General features: G+C 51.7%; 1 protein-coding gene across 13 annotated transcripts in view; it reads right to left on the minus strand.

Moving 5' to 3' along the window:
* The window catches only part of JARID2 (jumonji and AT-rich interaction domain containing 2), a 230,442-nt gene that overhangs the window by 17,602 nt on the left and 189,447 nt on the right, over positions 1–23,393 (minus strand). For all 13 annotated transcript variants that reach the window (XM_086370206.1, XM_086370213.1, XM_086370205.1 and 10 more), the window contains 2 exons: positions 7,875–8,110; positions 2,596–3,634 (listed from right to left, as the gene is read on the minus strand). In XM_086370206.1, coding sequence (XP_086226332.1) covers positions 2,596–3,634; positions 7,875–8,110 — 1,275 coding nt within the window. The remainder of the gene's footprint in view (positions 1–2,595; positions 3,635–7,874; positions 8,111–23,393) is intronic.

Below are 23,393 nucleotides of genomic sequence, written 5' to 3' on the forward strand. Positions count from 1 at the left end.
CGGCTGGAGCACGGGCAAGATGCACGCCCCCTCACGCCCCAGGGGGCGGGGAGACGGCTCAAGGAGCAGGGCTTCCCTGCCGGGCTGGTAGAGCCTGCGTCATGCCCTCGGCCACCTCTGCAGCCCAGCATCACCTGGAACGGCTGTAGGATGGGAAACTGTACCCACCCAGCACATGCCATCAGTTCCAATTCCCCTCCCAACGCTCCCCCACCACACACACACACATGCACGCACACACGCACAGTAACCTCCCTTCAGCCCCCAAGATGTCCAGGCAGCGGGCAAGGCCCCCCTGAGGGCAGGCGGGAGTCTGTCCGCCCCTCAGCTCCTCCCATCGCTGCTCACACAGAGCCCTGCTCATCTCCGAAGGTGTGTGGGCTGGTTCTCACTGGTCTCTCAATCAGACTGCACAAACCATGAGCCATGAGACTGCACAAAACTCAGAGACGTGCGACGGCCGCCCAGCGGCGTCTCAATGGGAACTGTCTCAAAAGCAATCACCCTTGGACCAATAAAAACAAAAAACGTTCCAGAATAATCATCCACCAGCCGTTAGGAGATAAACACCCCACAGAATGCTAGGTGAGCAAAGTAAACGTTAAGAGTGCTTCTACCTTTAGAAGATGGGGACGCCTTTGTACAAAATAAAGGAAAGGAAGGGCAGCGGGGCTCCTGAGAACAGCATCGGATCAGCTCAGCCAGCTGTGTGCAAACGGAGTCCAGCCGGCCAGCACGGCCAGGGATGGGCGCGCGGCACCCCGAGCCCATCTGCTGTGCCAGGCGGGACGCTGGCTGGTTGCTTGGTTGAGGCCAGCAGGGGCCACATCAAGGAGGAGACCTGCGCCGACCTTGGCCGTCAGGGCCTAAGGCCCAAGGTTCCAAGATGCGCGGCAGGCTTTGCTCTCAGTCGGGGCAACTCCTGGACCTGCCGAGGGGGACGGGGACGTGGGTCAGACCAGAGACTGGCTGGAAAGGAGGTCACTGTTGTAAGCCTCAGAAAACCTGACCAGTCCTCGCCAAGGCATTGTGTTACTCCTCTCCGGTTTCATCAACCCACTCTCAGGACCACAAGGATGCTTCGGGACAAAGCGCCCCCTTCCCAGAGAAGGAGCAGTCTGTGGACTCTGAGAAACTTCCTTCAAAACTAAGTCCCTCACGCCGCGAGGAGGATGAGCGCAGAGTGAGACCCAAGGCGGGTGGCAGGCCAGCCAGCTCCCCTCCCACGTGGAGGCTTCACACCTGGGCCAACAGCAATGCTGTGAACACACCCCCAGTCTCACGATGGCTTCTGGCGCCATGGGAACCAAGGTTCCGGAAACCTACTCTGAACGGAAAATCGGTGCCCTCTTGACGTCACCTGATGCCCTGACTGTTCAGAAGACCCACTGCCCCACTGCAGTTCTGGGTCTCCCACGCAGCCCACACCACACTCCCGAGACGTCGACACCTCAGCCTGTTCCCAAGCCCCTGTCACCTCCGATCACATCCATGATAGCGGACCACAAACCAAGCATTCTCTGAATTTAAGTGAGTCTCATCTGCTCAGAGTAATAGCGAAACCTCCATGGTGCAAGGAAACCTATCTTACTGCCCACCCCGACACCTAAATGACTGACATCGGCCCCTCTGCTCCCTGCCTGCAAAAGGCTGCTCCAACCTAAAAGCAGGCCCCACGCTGCTCCCATCCAGGGTCCTGAGCCGCAAGAGAAGTGTGTGAGTTCACCACTCCATGGCACCGGCTCACTCCGATAGAGGCGCTTAATCCTGGAGGTGCAAGGACCCGCCGAGGAAGAGGGAGACGGGGATTCCAGGAGGGCCGTGCGTGTGCCCAGCCCGGGCCCGGGCCTCACCACGCCAGCCGGCCTGTTCACAAAAGCCGTCACTGAGGCGAGTGCGGCTTCAGCGCAAAGCTGTACCTGCACTTGGGTCCACAGTGTTCCAGGAGCTAGACTCCACCGGGACCCGGTTACCACCAGGAAAACTGAGAGGCAAGGAAGAGGGGAGAGAGAGACAAAAGGCTGAAGCGCTCCCACCCACAGTCATGTGTGCAGGCCCTAAGTGTGGCCATGTTTAGAGACAGTCTTTAAAGCGGTGATTACAGTAAAATGAGGCCATCGGGGTGGGCCCTGACCCCATGTGACTGGTGTCCTTCTAACAAGAGAAGGGACGCTAGGAATCTGTGTGTGGAGGAGAAGAACAGGTGGGGACACGGGAGAAGGAAGGCTGTCCACAAGGCAAGGAGAGAGGCCTCGGGAGAAATGAACCCTGCCAGCACCTTGCTCTCACACCTGCAAGCTCCAGACCGAGAGAACTGACTCCCTGCAGGTCAAGCCCCCAGCTGCAGTACTTGGTTAACGCAGCCCGGGCAGACGAAGGCGCGGTGCAGCGGTCCTGCCCCTCTCTGGACGCCACTATGGACTCAGCCAGGCGGCCAGCAGGTGTGGCCCGGTGTGAGTGAGTGAGTGTGAGTGTGTGTGTGGAGGCGGGGGCCCCGCATAGGACCACACTGACCTGCAGAAAGCAGGGCTCAGACTTCCCCTGGGCCCTGACGCACCCGGAGGCTGGTGTGGCGCCGGCCACCGCGGGCCTTACCTATGAGCGGGAGCTCGTCCATGGTGATGCCCTGAGATCTGAGGTGCTTCTTGATGCAGGCCAGCCGCTGCACGTTGGGGCCCCAGCGCCGGCCCAGCTTGTGGATGTGCTGGATCTGCGTGACGAAGCGCATCTCGTCGTTGAGCTTGCACTCGGGCCGCCAGTCCGGGGGCGGGATCACCCTGCACATGCCGTACTTCTCCACCTGAGGGCGCACCGACTCGATGTAGACGAGCGGGTCGTGGAACTCCTTGGCCGACGGCCGCAGCACAGGGATCTCGTCCATGGCCGCCCACCCGGCCCTGCCGGCCCCCTTCTCGGCCTTGGCCGCCCCCTCGTGCGGCCGAGGCAGGGGCTCCGATTGCGAGGTAGAACGATTTTCACAGGGGGCGCCGCCGTCCGGCTTGCCGTGTGCTTGTCTGCCCGGCGGGCCCTTGCCGGCTGCCGCCCGCTTGGGCCGGTTCCTCTCCAGGCTCCGCTCGGGCGCCTCCTTCTTCCCAGGGGCCCCGAGCGGCGCCTTCTCGGCGGGGCCCGGGGCTGCCTTCCTGCCGGGGCCCTCGGCAGCGCTGCCCGCAGCCCCCTTCATCTTCTTGGGGGGCGACTGCGGCTTGTCGGCCGGGGGCACCTCCTCCAGCCTCCGCTTGGAGTTCCGGAGCCCCTCCCGCAGCTGCCGCCCCCCTACCTCCTTAGTGCACGACTTTGGGTTCAACCTGCCACTGACCTTGAGGCCATTGACGGCGGGCCCGGTGGACTTGGACGCCCCCCCGAGGGATAGCACCTGTTTGCGGGTTTTTGCATTGCTACTTTCAGTTTTCCCTGAGATTGTGTGGTTGACAGCGGAACTGGGCTTGTGGTGATGGGGTTTGGTTTCCTTGACCAGTTCTCTCTTGGCTTTGGTGTATGTGACAGTCCCCTTCGTCACCGTTGCAGTGTACTTCACAGTTTTGGACGGTGAAGGTCTGACTTCGCGCATCTTTTTGGCACTGGTTGCACTTGTACCCAGAGATGACATTCGGGTGACTCCGTTGACCTTAGAAACCTGGAGGCACAGGAGGAGCAGAGAGCACAGTCAGTGTCTGGGCACAGGGGACCCCGCCCCCAAGCCCAGCTCAACAGCCGCGCCTGTGGGTGAGGAGCGGGCACGGGGGTCCCAGCAAAGGCATGCAAACCACACCCTCCATGCTATCTGCCAGTCACCCAACACAGGTCAGTAACAGCAACATGATCACAAGGCTGTGCTGGTAAGGGGACAGGTGCATGCGCGTGCGTGCACACACACCCCTGTTCCAAGAAAAGACATGGTTGCACACATACACACCCCTGTTCCAAGAAAAGACATGGTTACACACACACACACACCCCTGTTCCAAGAAAAGACATGGTTACACACACACACACACACACACCCGTTCCAAGAAAAGATGGTTGTTCTTTTCCTCTGCTCCATGTATTTCAGCATGATCTGCCCACAGGACTGTAAAATCTATGCTAAATAAGTGAAGAGTGAAATAAAAAATGCCACAGGAAGAAAAGAACAAGCACTCTCATGGGGCTCAGATGCCCACGCCCAGAGGGGCAGCTGCCAGCAGCGGGCATCTGTGTCACCTGGCGCCTCGCTGGACGCCCCTCACGTCTCTGGCGCCCCAGCCTCTTCTGCACAGGAGGCGCCCATCTCCCGCCTCTATAAACGTCCACAGACTCTGTGGGAACTGGGTAAATGGTCAGTTGCTCTTCACCACTGTCTTACAGCCTGGACACCACAATAATTTTGTGACACACAGAAGTCACACTCATTTATAAAGAGAATCCAGGGAGTGACACCGCATCACCCAGCTCTGCAGGAAGTGGGGTGCTGGCCGCCTGGCACGGATAGCTCAGGTTACCCCGGGTGCACGGACAGGCAGCTGTCCTCAGTTCAACCAGAATTCTACTGCCACGCTCCCATCTCCCACTAGAGGGAGCCATTGAGTCGAGTGGCTCTGCCCAGGCTCTGAGCGCAGCAAAGGAGCCCAAGAGAAACACACTGCTGGCTGGGGAAGTGCATCTGGACCTCAAAATTCAACTTAAAAAGCACATGAGCCTAAATGAACAGAATCCACTGGACAGGCAGCAGAGTTACGGACGGGAGGGCAGGCCTCCTGGCGTGGCGGGCCCCTGGGAGGCAGTGAGCAGAGGGACGAGGCTGACGCGTCCTGGTCAGGCCCCGAGGTCTCCACAGCACCTGCCCCCTCCTAAGGCCCCCAACTGAGTCACACATCCCCAGGGACAAAGAGCAACCCCGACTCCCTGCAGGACCTAACGAAGCCCAGACGAAGACCTTAAATGTTCTTCCAGCCAAGGCGAGCCTCTCACATCTCTCCCTGGATGCTTTTCATTTTCCAGAATATTGAAGAAGACTCCTCATCCTCTGGTCTGAAAAGCTCAACCTCCTTGCGCCATCTTACTTGGTCAAGACTTTTCGCAACCGCCATACATGTGACCGTGAGCACCTCTCCTAGAGGCCCCAAAGCTCAGCAGACCCTCCGCCCTGCCCTCGAGAGCGGGTTCTCTCCTTCCCGTGACAGCCCGTCTCAGCACCCAGACGAGAACAGGGGCAACCCGCTGGGCACAGCCTCACCACCCACAGTAGCCGCATCCTGGCTTCCCGCCCACACCCCTCCGGATGCAAACCCTCCTCACCACGTCTGGAAACCATTTCCAAACCCTCTCCAGGTGGAAGAACCGTTGTTTCTTCATCCTAAATTCATTACTGTCTTGCTGCAAACCATGTAAGCACTACTCTAAGGAAACGCTGCTTTGTTGAACACCTACCATACGTCCAAATCATCAGCCGGGAGCAGTTCAGGGCTGTTACACACGCCTGTGACACCTGGCACACCTGGCACCTTTGGGAGAATAAGACCTGGAAGGCTGGCGAGGCCCCGCACACCGAGTCCTCATGCCCTAGCCCCGGGGGCCAGGGCTCTCAGGAGGGCAGGCACCCACCCAGCACATGCGAGCCCCGGGGCCGTCCTCGACAGCAGAGCGAGCTCTTGGGGCACCGGGGCCGGCAGGCAGAGGCACCCCGACGCAGGGGTCCCCACCCCATCACCTGCACTTCACACAACCCCTGATCTTTTCTTTCCGGCTGACAGAAAAAAATTAACCATATCTGAGATTACAGATCCAAGTATTCTCCGGGCCTCCGTCTTTTATGCAGTTGAAAAGATAAAAGGTCAGATTCTAATCACTCGCGTCAGGCTGTTACAAAGGAATCTACAATTGGCTTCTAGTGACCCTTTTTTCCTCCCCCCAGAGTACTTAACTAATGGGATTTGATGGTATCAAAATTGCCCTTTCATGTCCCACAATGTCCCTAGGAGAGGAGCTGGCATCACTGGCTCGAAATGAACAATAGGGCCCAGGCAGGTTGATTATCACAGCCTAAGTCTTGGCGAAGGTCACGCTAAGAGCCCAGCTAGAACTGGGAGTCCCGGGTCATCCCACTTGGGGGATTTGACAGGGGAGGGAGGGCAGGAGACGCTCCTCCTACAGGACCTGGACCGCAAACCAGCCAGGCTCCTGCAGTCACGCAGATGACGGGAGTCTGCCTGCCGAGGTCTCTCACCTGCTTCCAGGTCGAGAGCCTGCTGTGGAACAGGGGCTGGGGCCACCCCGAGGCAGGGGGTACCTGCTACTCCCTCAATTCTCACCTCCAACTGCATGACCCTCTCTTGTTCAATGACAAAGGGAAACCCTGAACTCAGGGTCAGGGACTGGGGGCTGAGGATGAGTCTGGACCAACAGAGACGGGGGTTACTCAACACAGCCTCATGAGTCTGAAAGTGCTAGATACTGAGAGAGATTCATTCCACCCTGAGATTCCTGCTCCACAGATGGGTGCCTGTCCACTCAGACCCCTTCAGAAGCGTTCTTTTTCATAAGCAAAGATCTGGAGGGAAGTTCTGCACAAGGACCAGTCCAGACAACGGCCTTGGAAAAGGAACAAGAACACCAAATGGACAGTGTGTCCTGCACTTTACATCCTGAAAACTGGGAACCCAGCTCGGGAGGGCCAATTCCACGCTCCAGTGTTCTCATGAGGAAAACTGAGGTTTGTGTTGCAGGAACTTCCGTGGGCAATATGCAAAGCCCACCTGCTTAATCTCAAGGCAACATGTCAAAGCATGAGGTGGCGATCTCAGGACCGTGGAAACTAAACGAGGATGCTCGCCTCGTCCCCAACTGACAACTGAGTGATGCTTGCTGGTGCGTGGTTAAGACTGGTAATACTCGCGTACACACACAGTCCTCTGTACGCGCCACATGTGAACAGCCCCACGTTTGGAGACAATGGTTCCTGACATTGTCAAGAATGAGAAAGACCACAGGGAAAGAACAAGTCAGCAGAAGGAGGAATTCCAACCCTCACACGACAAGGAGCATCTTTTAGTCACTAACACTGCCTGCCAGGGAATCACCCGTGCCACCAAGGGCAGCCGTAACTGTATGTGACATGTTCCTGGTGAGGAGAGCTCACCTACTTGCAGGTGCGGTGACTACAGCAGCAGAGGGGCTAACGAGCTGTCACTGGATCCAGGCGCCCGTCTCGCCGGGCCTCCAGGCCCCTCTCACCCTTACTGTCTCCCTCCCAGGTCCTGAGAAATCTTGTCCAAGGGCAGGAACAGGCGCCCCCACCAGATCAGGGGTCTGGATCTCACCCTGGAATTTGCTGGGGGTGGGGTGAGGGCAGGGAGGGCAGAGCGTGTGTGGCCTTGGGGCGAGGGATGGGGAGTGTCCCCTGCGGCCACACCCCATCTCATCACCTCCTGCAGGCCACTCACAAGTCCTGCCACAGCCGCCAATGTGTCCACCAGGGACAGTTTACATCCAGGCCGGCTGCAGACCTGCTTCAGGGCAACGTGTGGCTCCCGGCCTCCACGGTGCTAGGCAAGGGTAACGGGGGACGTCCCCTCGCTGCCCTTCCAGGACACCCAGCACACGAGGCCCAGGGTGATGGCCCCGGCAGCACCCTCCGGGGAGTGACGCAACTCCAGCAACGGCCCCTCCTCTGTCTTCACCCGAGGAGAGGCGCGGGCACTGGCACCCCTGCCAGGCCACGGTTCTCTCACCTCTGAGCATCCCTTCCTGCTTTCCGAGCCCTGGAAACACACACCGCTTTGGGCTACTCCTCATATTCCCCTTCAGTGAATTTGGTGAAACGGACAGGTGGCCTCGGGCGGGAGGGCTGGCACATCTGGGCCAGGCCTTGCTCCCTTGTCAGCAGGGCCGGTCCTCACCTGTTTCCGTAAGTCCTGAGCCGACCGATGCAGAGCGGGGTGGTGGTGGTGAGCGGCGAGCCCCTTGGCCGAGGAGCCGGCGGCGGGGGCGGCGGGGGGGTGGCTCGCGGACACCTGCTCCCTCCGTGCGTCGGCCCGCGCATCGCTGTGCTTCTCCTTCGCCGGAGTGGCCTCTTTGCTTTTGTGTTTCTGAACAGGGTCCTTCTCCCGGGACGACCTGCTGGAACCATTGAAAACTGGAAAGGAAGGAGGGAGGAAGAACAGAGTCACTAGCGGGTGCAGCCTGCTGCCGGGTACCCCAAGCCCTGCAGACAGGAGGAGAAAGAGACGGAAGACACGCTGGACAAGTGTCCCAGCTCACAGGCTCTCAGCATCCAACCTCCAGACCAAACGGCCACAGAGGAGAGGAGTATCCTCAACACAGAGAGACCCAAAGAGGAGTTACCAGTGCAGCTTAGGAAGGAGGAGCTTTGGTTGAAACAATTGAAAATCCGTTTTTTAAAAATCGCTACAAAAAAGCAAGCACGTGCACAAATATACAGTAGCCCTTAGAGTATCAACATCACACCTTAAACAAAAAGAGAAGAATTAAAATGAAAAAACCAACTGGTCACATTCCAAGAGCGTGACCACCGCACACATGAAGACACAGGGGATCGGAGTTTAAACTAAGGCGTGTGAGGCTGCAGATCTGGCTGGTGGACACGGGTCAGGATGCAGCTGCTTCACCTGACCCCTCGGTGACCACAGAAGAGGGGGAGCAGGGCTCGGGAGCCCTGAGCCAGACTCCTTTCTACTCCAGGAGTCACACCACCTACGAGTATGCAGTGCCTGCTGTCAGCCCAGGGACCGCAGTCAAGCAGTCACCCAGCCTCTGAACCCAAAGGGACCAGTCCTGTCCTCGAGCCCATTTCCTAGAAGATACCATCAGAAGGCGCCCCACACCCACCTCCCTGATGGCCAGATGGCGTTCAGAGCCAGCTCCCCAAGTGCCCGCCGCACCCCCCATCCCCAGGGAGCTGAGACCCCAGAGAGCACGCTCAGGTCTAAAGGCAATGCCATGGCGACACTGCCCTGAGTCTTCTCCTCTGCTTACAGCTGGGACCCCACTCCTGGACAGACTTGTGCTTGGCCTGCCCGGCCCCGTGGGCTCCGGGCGGAACAGCTGGGGAATCCAGTGGGCCCTCCTAGCTGTCATTTAAAAGGGCTCCTGGAGCACTTCCTGACAGAGTGGCCTGGAAAGGTCACTGTGTCCACCTGCCCATCGAGCACCCGCGCGCCAGGCTGCCTCACCACATTCCAGCAGAAAGCAGCAGGGACCAGGCAACTGTAAAGAGAAAACCCCTCCTCCTCTGAGCTGAAACTTTTTTCTGAAGCTTAGACATGGAAGTTCAACCCGCAGAGCCACGAGACAACGTCTGTCTTCTGAGATGCCCTTCTCAGGTCAGGACCTTGAATGCTTTCTTTGTCGCCCCCATTTGTACAAGCATCCTTTACATTTATGTCTCATAGATTGCAGACAGTTTCCTCTTATTTGCTTTTTCCGTCTGTTATGTTACTAAAATCAGCTAACCCATTTGTTAAACTTTGCTTGCTTAGAAAGTCCTTCCTATATTTTCAGATGCTAAGATAATCCTTGAAGTTTCCTAATTGTTTTCTGATTTAATGTGCTTCTTTAGTGCATGTGTTATTACACTGTACATGGCATGATTAAAAGATTCACGTTTTCATTACCTGGACTGGATGTACACCCTGATCTCCCCACCCCCAGCGACCACACACTCCAACTAGACTTTCAATCCAGAGGTAAAGCCCATGTGACACATCAGAACACAGTATATGACCCGTGTTGTGCAAGGCTCTGTCCGATACTCTCAGAAAAATGGAGAGCTCTGAATGGCTGGCGTTTATTCTAAGTGAAAGTAACTACATGTTGTCAGAATCCATCCATCACGCCCACGCTGGCAGAATCTGCACTTGCTTTTCCGACAAATTAGAAGCAACATCCATAAGAAGTCATACTTCAACATGATTAAAAAGCAACCCAAGGAACATGAATCCAGGCAATTCTTGACCGTTCACCAATTTTCTAGGCAGTGAGCACATTCTTTATTGAAAAACAGTACAGAAGTTTCATCTTTCTTTTTAATCTTAAATATTTCATATTTTTCTGAGCTTTGTTATTGCCACAAAGAAGAGTAGTCTACTGTTACAGAAGTACCAGTTCTAGAATTGACTTCTCTGGTTATAAAAATTTTGGCTACAAAAATTTATTCTGGGGGTTAGTTCCTTTTCACAAGGCTATATCAGCCGCTCAATTCCCAGCCCTACCGTGTGGGCAAACTGCGTGGATCCTCGGTTTCCTTAGAGGCTGGCGACCACATGCTCCTGAATGGAGACGGTCTGGGAAGACCTACCTGCTGCTTCTGGAAAATGCCTGTCTCGGGTTAGTACACTCAGATTGGGACAAGACCTCTTCCTGCTTCCCTGACAGTGCAGAAGAACGGGCTTCAACACAGCCCAAGAGCAAGCCTGAGCAGACCTCCCACAACCTCCAACTGGACCCTGGCTGCCTCCCACTGCCTCCCAATATCTATTTCACGGGCAAACAGAGGTGGTGCCAACGTCCTGTCCAAGCAAGAAGAGAGAGGATGCTGAGACCACAGCCCACATTTTCTACAGTTTAATGAACGGCTTGACCCTTGGGGGACCCAGAGACCCTTTCATGGGATCTCCTAGGTCAAAAATATTTTCATAATTATACTAAGTATTTCCCTTTTTCACTGTGTTGGTATTTCAATGATGGTGATGGTTAACGACAGATCAGCCATCAGGGAAATGCAAATCAAAATGACCACGAACCACCACTTCACATTCCCTAAGAGGGCTGTGCTTACAAAGATGGGTAAAGGCAGAGCTGGTGAGGACTAAGAGCCCTCATTCCCTGCAGGTAGGGATGCCAACTGCTGCAGCCACTCTGGAAAATGGTCTGGAAGTTCCTCAAAACAGAGTTACTATGTGACCCAGCAACTCCACTCCCAGATGTGAACGTAAGAGGAACGAAAAGTACGCCCACATACAAACGTGCATCCACGTGGTCAGAGCAGAAATATGAATAATAAACACTGCAGAAAAAATCTGAAGGTTCATCAACTGGTATTTAGCTAAACGAAACAAGGTGTTATCCACCTGTAAAAAGGAGCTGGGTACTGACGCATGCTGCAGCACGGACGGATCCTGGAGACATCATGGGAAGAGAAAGAAGGGCCACCTACTGCAGGATTCCATGCATATGAGATGACCAAACCAACACGAAGAGACAGAAAGGCGGGCTTCCCTGGTGGCCCAGTGGTAAAGAATCAGCCGGTAGCAGACACGGGTTTGATCCCTGCTCAGGAATGATCCCATGTGCCTAGGAACAACTAAGCCTGTGAACCACATCTCCTGAGCCTGGGCTCCACCACAAGAAGCCCCTGCGACGGGAAGTGCACACACTGCAGCAGAGCTCCGGCCCTGAGCACAGAAGCCTGCACAGCAACGAAGACCCAGTGCAGCCAAAGCAATGAACGGGACAGACAACGTGCGTCAGCAGCTGCCGGGCGCCGGGGGGGTTCAGGGAAACGGCAGTGACTCCGAATGGGTACATATTTTTCAGGGTGAAAGCGATGAAAAGGTTCTCGAGTTGACTGTGGTGATGGCCACACAACTCAGTGAATATGCTAAAAACTACTAAATTGTTCACTGTGGTTCAATTTTATGATACGTGAATTATATCTCTAAAAAACTTAATATGAACAGCAGCACCAAGTGGCAACATCTGACACAGATCAATGCAGTGGCACCAAAGGGCATGAATAAATACTGTGTTCTTCATCAGTTACTAGCAGTTTAAAAAAAAAAAGTTCACTTCAGAAAGTGATAAATAGAAACTGTTCACAGCATTAAATCTCAACTCTTGAGTATACACACACTCTGAGACACAATGGAACCACACACAGAGGCACTTCTCCTTAACATCAGTGTGACGACTACTTCTAGGGAAAAGCACTTGAGATTAAGCTGCAAGCTAGCTGTGTTTTTTCATGGAATGCTATTTTTATTTGAAAGGACAACCGATATAGTTATTTGTCAGCTATTTTCTCAAAAACAAATAAAGTGAGCCTGTCAAGGATAAAGTAACTAACAGTTTTTGCAGCCAATGACAGAATTCATGACTTCAAGCAAAAATGACAATTTTGGAAAACCTGTATCTGCACCATGAACCCGAAAGCCTCTCAAAACTTAAAGACTTTCCCAATGAGTTTAGTACAGAGGAGATTCTTCGATACAGCATACCGGAAGGTGCCGACAACTGGAAGGGGTGGCTAACCCAGTGAACCGTCATTCTCAAGTGATCGCTATAAGACGTTATAAAACTGTGTGTGGCTAAGACAGCCATTCAAGGTGGAGGGCAAACCAATGGATGTTAACCTAACAGTGCACGAAAAGCTCACCGACAGGGGTTCAGATTACAACTGACCTTGAAGAAACTACCCTTGGTTGGGTCTAGGTGTGAAATCAAATACAACTGTCACAAAGGCGCCTCCCTCCTCCAACCACCTCTTTGTCTGAAACTGATTTTCTTGTATACTACTGAATGCAGAAGCGGACTTAAGAATGTACCTGTCATTTACTAAGTCAGACATTAAACAGATTTGCAAAAAAGTCAAACAATGCAACCTCCCTCACCTACAACTTTTCAGGTGTGGAAAAACAGTCCCTTTCTGTACATGAAAATGTTATTTATATCAACATGGAATGCACGTGTGTATTTTCAAATAGGTAAATATTTCTAAATCACCTCAGTTTTAATTTTAATATGGTAAGTAAGTAAGTAAAGTTGCTCAGTCGTGTCTGACTCTTTGTGACACTGTGGACGGTAGCCTACCAGGCTCCTCTGTCCACGGAATTTCCCAGGCAAGAGTACTGGAGTGGGTTTCCATTTCCTTTCAGGGATCGAACCCAGGTCTCCGGCACTGCAGGCAGACGCTTCACCGTCTGAGCCACCAGGAAAGCCCTTTTAATATGGTAAATATCAATAAATACAAGCCACAATATAAAAGCCTTCTGTGGGCCCCACAATGGTTGTTAAGAGTAGAAACAGGTCTTGAGACCAAGAGGCCTGAAAAGGGTGAGATGGGATCGTCTTTACCCTGGTTATTAGCTACACCATGGTTTCCCGAAGCTCTGATGGCCCCTGAACTTACCTCTACAGCCACGCACCCTGCAAAAAGCTCAGCTTCCAAAATTTTGTTAGTCACACAGTCGTGTTTGACTCTCTGCGACCCCATGGACTGAAGTCCACCAGGCTCCTCTGTCCATGGAATTCTCCGGGCAAAACAACTGGCATGGATAGCCATTCCCTTCTCCAAGGGATCTTCCCAACCCAGGGATGGAATCTATGTCTTGAGCAATGCAGGCAGATTCTTTACTGTCTGAACCACCAGAGAAGCCCCCAGGCTCCAAATTATGCTACCTAAGTTTAAATCCAGAGAAATCATTTGCTAACTATCTGACCTTGGACTGGTTTCCTGTCTAAGCCTCAGTTTTCCAACTGACTATTTATCTCATAGGGTTGCTTGGAGGATTCAGTGACAAAACATTAGAGAGGATCTCAGAGGGAGCAGTGGGCAGGCATTAGTTTGCAGGGATGACCACACCACGATGGAGTCAATGGCCAGGGGGCAGCGGAGCCCCAGTGCACACGCACAGCTGATGACTCCACTCCAAGTGAACCACGGGGCGAGGCCAGTTACTAGATGGAGACTTCAAGAACTTGGAGTGGCACTATGGTCAGCCAGCACCATCTTTCTGAAATCCAGGGGTGAGGGGCACAGATTGCTCACTGGCCTTATGTCTCTGAAACAGAAGGCACAGCTCTGCTTCTGTTCTAATGCCCCCTGGGAGCTCTGACCCCACCAGCACCAAAACTGCCTCCCCAGGAGCGGGGAGGGGGCCTCTGATCACAGCAGAAGGGAGAGAGGCACGTGCCTTAAATATAATAACTGAACCGGCTGCAGTGCACACCGCACGACGGGCTTCTGCTAAAGACCATTGTGATCAGATAATTGGGAAAGGGGAAGGTTTTCAAAATTTCGAAAATAAAAAATTGAGCAACATTAACTTTGATTTGCAACAAAGGGAGAGTTTTTGAAGAAATCCACTTTCTGTAACCACTGTGCTATTTTAGAGCAGCTGTCCACCCAAATGGCAAACACGGCCAAAAAGTCAACTCAAGCATAACTGGGGGGCGGGGGGGCGCGGGGGGGTTGGTTGCTGGATGATGGTGCCTCAGACGAGGTGTATTTTGTCAGCAGCAGATCATTAATTTTAAGTGTCGTGGGAACCTGCAGTTTTACTCCTCCAAGTAATTATCTTTTGTCTTAACTTGTAAGATTCTCCAGAAGAGGAAAGGAAAAAATATCCACTCTCACAGGAAAAGCCTAAACCCTGTGAAGATGAGACAGAAAGTTCAATGTACAGAGGACCCACACATGCTGCCTCCAATTAAAAGAATAATTGGACTCATTACTTTAAGAAAGTGTTTATCACCAAAAACAGTATTAGGAAATTATATTGTATACTCAGATACAAACAGCTGTGCATTAATGAACACATGTATTGATTTGTATACACACTCTCTGAAAGTTAAATGGCCTGTAGCAAGGGTTTCCATACCACGGCAAGCAAAACCTTTAAATCCAAAGGCGGGTATTCTGACTGAGGGTCACTTCAGGCCCGAGAAGGTAAAATTTGCTCCCAATGGGGGATGAAAAAGAAATGGGCAACAGCTTCACTAGCAACCTTTGATTGCATGAAAGGCGGAAAGCCACACTTTCCAAGGAGGACCTCACGTCTGAGGAGGACCTTGGACCTCCAGAGGGTTTGTACTAAACCACGTTCCCCCATCTGACTCTGTCCACAAAGTCAGATCCTGACAAGATTCCCAGGGGATCCTCCAGGCCTTTAAAACCCTCACTCCATACACAAGCTGGACCAGACCGGCCGGTTGTGACTCCTAGCTGCCAGATCCGTAACACATCTGTGCCTCCATTCTCAGAAGATCAAACCAGTGCCTCTGCTTATCTGGCCTCCAGGAATCACTAAAGTACTTAGAAGTCCATGAAACGCTATCCATTCTTCAGAGAAAAGAGCGTTACAGATATAAGAAAGTTGATCTTTTTTAGTGACTTCCCTGGTGGCTCAGACAGTAAAACAATCTGCCTACAAGGCAGGAGACCCAGGTTCAATCCCTGGGTTGGGAAGATCCCCTGGAGAAGGAAACAGCAACCCGATCCAGTACTCTTGCCTTGAAAATCCCATGGATGGAGGAACCTGGTAGGCTACAGTCCACGATCTTTTTAAAAGCTCCTGCTCTAAGAGCAAAGACAAGACCCCCACTTGAAAAGAGTCCTTCCTCGTAAGGAGAGTATAGCCCCAAACATCCTAATTATTAGCACCAGGAAGGCACTTTATCTGAAAACCAGGAAGTTTTTTCTATCAGGTGAGCAGGAAAAAAGGCCCTTTGAATGGCATCTGGCCAAAGTTCTATGACACCCTGTGATGACCCAGTGTCTAACCTTCACCCTGAAAAAGAAACACAGACAAAAGCCATCATGGAAAGCGGGCAGGAAGGTCTGCCAGCAGACACATGACACATACGAGGAAAGAAACAGCAGAAGGTCGAAGATGGGACTAACCCCCAAATTACGTAAAATGAGACTTGCTCCCTGTGTCAACCCCAAAACAAGAAGGGACAAAAGAAAGAAAGAAGAATCGTTATAAATAGAGAAGACTGTGTTATGGAAAGGAAAAGAGGAACACGCCAAGTTTCTGATGGGGAGCCAGATATTTAAATGTAAGCTTCATGTCATTACAAGGCGTCCGGACTCCGGGAAGGCAGGCCCCATCAATCAGCTGGCATCGGATCCTTGTTACTGTACAAAAGCCGCACTTGCTCCCTGGAGCCAGTTCAACTTTGAGTCACTATTGTCTGAAAACAATGGAATGTGTCTGCCAACCTGTGTCAATAGTTCAAAAGGATTTTAATGCTGGCTGTATGAGTGCTGCAACCTGGTTTGCCCTGGGCCAAAACAGCTCCACTGACTTGGCTGGAGCAGTCACGTGTCAAGCTGGAGCGCGAGAGCGCGTAGGTCGGCTCCGGCTCCGGCTCCATCAGGGTCTTGCTCAGGCTGGGAGCCCCCAGCAATAGCTGGACCTACAGCAGTCCACGTGCACCCTGATCTGGTATCACAAGCAAGTTCTCCTGGTTTACCTGGTATTCTGAAAGCCCTCTGGAATTTCCACCCAGTGAAATTCTACCACTTTGGCTACGCTGTGTAACAGGAAAAAGAAACCTGTTGAAAAGACTCTTTAAAGCCAACCTGAATTTTCTTCTCTCTATAAGAACTTGAATCTGTAAGTCATGGAATGTTTTTTCAATCAAAACTTGGCTACCAGGGTACCCAGATCTAGAAATGTGAATACACTGTGGGCAATGATGTAATATACCCAACAGAGTTGGACAGATTTGCCAATTAAACATGTTCCTTACACAGGATCCTAGTAACTGCAGATACTGAAGTCTGAAAAGACAGGATGACCTTTGTGATAATATAAAGGTCAGGGCATCAGAAAGACCATCCATCAGAATGAATGGCTTCTGTCATTGAAAAATGGGTTTACTGGCCCACTTGGCCCCCAAAGGAGCCGAGCAAAGGACAAGACGGATGGCCTGATGGTGACTGACCCCCGCCTGTCCCCGCACCAGCTGGCTCAAGGCACCTGCATTCTCCAACGTGCCGCAGGGGGACCAGAGGACACCCGGGCGGAGGACCTGTCGGGAGAGGGGCCAGTGGGCCGAGAGGAGTCTCCTGCTTTCTCACCCTCAAGAACCAAGACACAGCACAGAGCCACGGCACATACTCCAGCAGGGGACAAGCAATAACTCTGAAGAGCAAATGAAAAAAGTGCTTTTTGCAGCCTGGGGTTTCCTAAAGCCCTACATTCAAGGAGATGAATTCTGAAAGGTCAACCACTTCTGAAGTCAATGGCAAGACCTCTGGCCCACCTCTGGACCTGAACAAGGAATCTCAAGGTTTTGCTGTGAATGGAAAGTAAGTGTGCACAAAAGTTAAACTGGAAAGCACTCCATACACATGATCAACTCTACAAGTTACAAAAGAATGGATAAAAATGCAGAATAAAAATATCAGTACAGAAAAGCAAATACAGCAGTATCGGTATCGTAGTAAGGATTGTTTTCAAGGTTCTCCAAATAAAGTCTGTGGATCTGCCATTGTCCCACACACACTTCCACTCACCCCCCAGCCAGGAAAGCAACCAGGAAAGGGCATCCTATATGCGCACAATTTTCCCCGCGACTGAAGCGTGCCCTCAAGACAGGCTCGACGAATGTAGCTGGAAATATTAAATACTGAGCAGCTGGGTGAACAGCTCAGCAATTCAATTTACAATGTATGTGATACAAACACATCCTAGCCGAGCATGAACAACAAAATTGATTAAAGATTCTGAAAATCTAATATGTTATCTTAATTTCTTCAGCACTGCAGAGTATTACAGTTCTTTGGAAGAGTCATCAGACCTGAGGCCAGCAACAAAACGGCATCCAGATTCTGTTTCTGAAAACCTACCAAGTGCCAGGCGCCATGCTGAACGCATCCGTCACTCACTGAGTTCTAACAGACACTTGTTTCTCTTTAGTAAGCTGCTATCCACATAGCACGTGATCCATTCAAAGTGCACCATCCAGTGGGTTCCGGCATGTTCACACTTGTGCAACCATCATCACAGTCTAAGTTTAAAGTCCCCATCACCCCCAAATGAAACTCCATCCCTGCCTGTCCTGAACCCAAATGGAAAAAGTCAGGTGCTCTCCACATTTTACAACCGGGGAAACTGGGGCCTAAAGAGATTAAACCACTGGATAAAGACACCTGGTCAGGAAGGTGGACTCAAGCCAGAAGCTCCTCTTCCACCACCAGACCCATCTCCCCAGTCATCTGTCTCTGAAATCTGCCCGAGCCTCTCACCACAGAGCAGGGGCCCTGCCATCCCCAGGAAGAGACATCTACATGCTAAACAAACAGGAGGCGCCAGCGCGGCCCTCGGTGTAGGCACGCCCAAGGGCCTGCGTGACCCACACAGCAAACGCTTAAGGGAAACAAGAAACGAGGGAGAGCCAATCACCCTGGCGGACGGCTCAGCAGGGTCTATCTATCACACGTGGAGCAGCTCCTGGTGCTGAGGGTGGGCATGACTCACGCTCCCTCTGGGGCAGCCCTCACCGTGCCAGGTATCTGAAACATACTAACTTCCTGGGGTTCTCTTACCATCTACGAGGCTATTTCTAGACTTCCAGATCTTACAATCACATGAGGCATTAACAGCCAATATGGTGCTCTCTACCAGAGAGAAATACAACCTACACCGACTCATTTACCCTTCACAAAAACCTATGAAAAAGCATGCCTACTACCTCTTTAAAGATAAGAAAACTAGAACGGCCTCAAGTAGCGACCCCATCTGGGCAAACAAGCATTGGCATCCTGCTCTCAGCCACGAGGCCAAGTGGCCCCAAATGAGGGGGCAGTGGAGGGCTAACAACACACTTAGCACTCTGCACATTCTCCCACTCTTAAAGAACAGGCTTCCAACCCATACTCCAACTCAGGAGATTCAGCTGCCCCAGCTGGGAGGGAAAAAAATAATCAAGCTGCAGGAGGTTTAAAAAAAAGGTGAAGAGGATATTCCACAAAAGCATCAGTTAAAGAAAAAAAGCTCTTCACAGCGTCTCCTTGTGGCACACAGAGGGACCCTGGTCCTGTGCATACAACCCACCCCCCCACCACCCAGACAGGGGACCGAATGCACCTCGAAGGTGACCCCAGGGCAGACATAAGTGAAGTCGGCCAAACTACTGATTTTTGGCCCTTACATAAGGCACCGCACCCCACCCCACCCCCAGGAACCGAGCCAGTGTCAATTCAAAAGCAATGAAATCATTCCAGCTGGGAGTCTAATGACATGCTGTTTAAAAAGGCTTGTGAGAAATGTCCCTCTTCAGAAACAGAGGCGCACCAAAAGAGAGGTCTCTGCTATTCCTTCCATTTTCCATTAAGTGCAAAAGAAAAAGAAAAGCATGAGAAGAATACACAATAAGGGGCTGATCTGAGCAGCCCACTCTCACTGAGTTCTCCTGTGAAAGGATAAGAAGAACCAAAGCCAGACTCTTTCTAGACAAACGTATTAATTCCCCTACCCTACCTCACTTATTCTGACAAAGAACAATTACCAATGACAAGAACGTCTCAAACACTGAGTCACTTCAAATTATCAACTTGCGACACAAATACTCAGAGGCACGTTCTGATCGCGTGTTTGGGGCCAAATACGGAGATTACCTACGTGCTTTCCTGTGAGGAGCATCTCAGGCTCTGTAGATGGAGGGGTATTTTGGAAACTGAAAAAAAGAGTCCTCAAGATAGAAGTTGCTGGAGGCACTGCTATTGTGACCCTCAAGTTCGCGGAGCCGAGGCTACGAGCACACGTGATGCTGTCCGTGTCACTTCAGACCACGTATTTTAATAAACCACATCCGTTTCCAGTAGGATGCCCAGTGGATTATAAATGAGAACATCAGGGTCCTCTGGAACGTCTGCACAACTAAACACGTGCTGGGGACACCAGGCTCTTGCAGGGGACTGCTGCGGTCAGGGGTCAGACCCCCAGGGATCTGGGTCTGCCCCAGCCTGGCCAGTTAGACATGGAGCGGGAGGGGAGGCGGGGAGAGGGGTGTGCCTTCTCTCCTGTATCAGCTTCCAGGAGCCCTGCTCCTGCCCATGCAGGTTCAAGTTCAGGGGAGAAAAGAGATAAAGCAGAACACTGTTGGCAGCTTGGTTAGGTTCTCTTCCCTTCAAACCAGCACAGCCTAAATACAACCGTTTTTCTGGATCTGCAGGCAGATCAGGGTTTGGGGCCAAAGCTGCCCCCATGATAAAGTGTTCCCCACATCTTCTGTGCATTTACTTCCGCTCCTGGGAGGAGAATATAGATGCCAGATCTCCCAACAAACCTCACATCTCCAGCTCACAAAGCAGCAGGAAGCACCACCAGACAAGAGAAACCCAGTGTCACGGAGAACGAGACAGCACCTACTCTCCTGTGCCAAGAAGTCCACAATCCCGAGCACCTGCCCGACTGCCCAGTGATGACGGCCTCACCCAGGTCTTCCTGTTTAGAAAATCTGCTCTAACACTTGCACATTCTTCACCTGAGTCACAAATCAAAAGGAAATTGAGACGCTCGGTCTTGTAGATTTTTCTTTTGGGAAAATGAGGGCGTTAACTTAAGCCAAGTTATCAATGAATCGATCAAAAAGGAAGGGCAGGGAAAAGGGACACCCTCCTCTCGTTCACAGGCTGCACCCCATCTTCTCTTTCCATGCACTCAGAGAACCAACTTTCACCTCGAGAATGACTCTTTGCTCATGCCCCCCAAGCACCCTCCAGTCAGGGAGCGGGGGCTGAGGGGTGGGAGAGCGCAGGAAGCCGGACAAGAGCACCACAGCCTCCTGCAGAGGCACCGCACCGAGGGCTCTCTCCACCCTGCAGCCGGACAAGTCCACGTGGTCCGGCCTAAGGCCCAGCAACTAACACCAGCCTGCTGCTCCCTGAAAGGTGGTCAGGCCCTAGTGCCTTACACGCCTAGTCAATTGGGGCTCTGAAGGTGCTCTCAAAACCTGAACTGGAAAAGTCCGTTTTTCTGAATTTGAAGGAGGCCTCCTCTGAACCCCAGACAGAAGAATCAAGTGGGCTGGCACTGGTCCTGGGTAAGCCTGAACCGCGGCCTCATACACATCACCTAGCGTCCCACTGCTCTCTTTATAGATGGCCGGGCCGTGGCCACACCAACAGATCAGGTAAACACCACCTGTACTCCCACCTGGAAACCTCTTTAGGAATATTTGTGTCATTCTGTAGTCTCATGTCACATTTAAACTTCACTTTTGCAACTGATGGGTACCCATAATTAAATCCCATTACAAGGAATTTCAAATAATTCTGCTCAATAGTTACTAAAGAAAGAGTCTCAATTAAAAAAACAAAACAAAACCACAAAGCAGGAAAGACAAGCTTAAACTGCTATGGGAATCTGTATGTATTAATCATGGAAACAGAGTTCTCGGGGGTCTGGTCCTGACTGCTTGTGAAAAGCACTGCAGTCCTGGGGTTCACTGCTGACACACTGTAACTCACACTCTAGTAGACACAACCCTGCACCAAGTTTCCCATGGGTCACAAGAGCAAGACAAAGAATGGATGAGAATGGAAAACCGATGGAAACAGGGTGGGATATAAACATTTTTAATCTGAAAAACGTACTACTGTCTCAGAGGAGAAAAAACAAAATTTTAGGGATCTTCACCCAGCTAATTGGATCTTCTTGGAAAAGCCACTTCCCTTGAACAGACAGCAATGCCCAACATCCACCATAACAAATGTCAAGGGTAATGATGCCTGTACATGAGACACCAGCCATAATTATTTCTTTATTCTAGGATATAAATGAGGACACGCGTTTGAGCAAGCTCCGGGAGATGGTGAAGGACAGGGAAACCTGGTGTGCTGCAGTTCATGGGGACACAAAGAGTTGGACAAGACTGACCAACTGAACAACAAAAATAAGTGAAGGAAGGAACAAATGAACGCCCATCTAGGCTACCTTGCTTGTTTCACACAAGAAGAAATTAATAATCAGAGAAATTAAATGCCTACCACACAGCTAATTAAGCCTTAAAAAGGTCAGGAAATGAAGCTCATGACGACTGTTTGATGCTGATAAAGACCTTATGGGAAAGGATAAAGGTGGGGGTGGGGGGAACAAATGTGTGCATTATGTAATTTGGTGTTACAGTATAATTTCAATTATCAAGAAATGGCTGTGAAAGGAACAGTATTCCAGAGCTGAATGTTCAGTTTTCCAAGATGACTGCATTCTAGTTTCATCACTTTGGGGCCATGGCCCTGTACTATCAATAACTCCTTTCTCTGGTGGTAAAGACAGTATTTTGAGGAATCTCCTTACACCTTCCTGCTGGGGACCTGCTCCCCAGCCTCACTAAGTCATCTTTAATAATCTGATGTTGGCAGTTCGTGTCCTTGTCCTGGGCCTTCCTCATGTCACAGAGGATGTAGAACAGGGTAGGTAGATAAGCTCAGCTAAATAGGTATTGAAAGCTCACCATGTTTCTAAAATACTGCACCTGAGGCTGAAATTGGCTTTCTCCAAAGCGGACTTCTCATTTAAAAAAAATGAAACAACTTCCTCTGAGTCATGTGAAACTGGAGGAGCTTTCCTAATAGCCTGTGTACTTCTGAGCTGGCTTCAGCCCCCCCCCTTCCACTGGCCTCACAAAAAGCCAGCACCGACATCCTCTGGGATTTTTAAGACATAAACCCTCCAGAGTCATGAGCACCACGCAGCAGCAGCACAAGTGGAGCCCCACACAGAGCCGGGGGCTCCAGGCACTGGCTCTTCGCCGCTGTCAAGCGGACAGGAGCGCAGTTCCACCAGCACCACAGACCGGAGCCGCCACGGAGCACAGCTGTCCACACGCGCACCCTTACAGGGGATGGCGGCCTCTGGGGCAGGGGCATTGCAAAAACTGTGACTCTGAGCTGCAGTCGGCCACTTTTAGTCATGGATACAAGACATCAGCTCTCCCTTTCTTCAACTATAAAGCAAGAAACGCCTCCTGCCCTGACCACCTCCCAGTGACTTTGCTGGAGAGAAAGTAGATGGGATCAAAAGATAATGTAGATGAACACACCCTAAAATCTATTATTTCTATTGTCATTCACAATAACAGCTCTCTGGTCTCTCACAAAGGAGATTTCTGAGACCACCCACTAGTTAGAGAAGCCACCCCTTTACATGAACATGTCTACACACAGCTAGCGAACAGAGGCTATACAAACACTTCATTGAGTGCCTTCGTTACAGGTAAGGAGGCTGAGAAATACCGAGCTTCCCTGGTGGCTCAGACAGTAAAGTGTCTGCCTACAATGTGGGAGACCTGGGTTTGATCCCTGGGTCAGGAAGATCCCCTGGAGAAGGAAATGGCAACCCACTCCAGTACTCTTGCCTGCAGAATCCCACGGATGGAGGAGCCTGATGGGCTATAGTCCCCGGGCCGCCAACAGTCAGACACGACTGAGCGACTTCACGTCTTCTACACTGAGATTACTAACCTCATCTGCTAAACAAACTCTAAGGTCTTTAAGTCACATCCCTCATCTCTCTATGCCACCTAAACACAGCCCAAAACAAGAAGCAGGACAAATGAAAAATCATTCAACTGTCAAGGCAGAAATGCCAACAACAGTGCAGGTGGCCAGACTCCCATCACATCCAAGTGATGCTGGTCTTACAGGTCCACGAGTCCAGAAAGACTAT

This window comes from Bos grunniens, chromosome 23, assembly GCF_055505025.1.
Source record: "Bos grunniens cultivar Pamir isolate PY7600 chromosome 23, Bosgru_T2T1.0, whole genome shotgun sequence".
Lineage (NCBI taxonomy): Eukaryota > Metazoa > Chordata > Mammalia > Artiodactyla > Bovidae > Bos > Bos grunniens.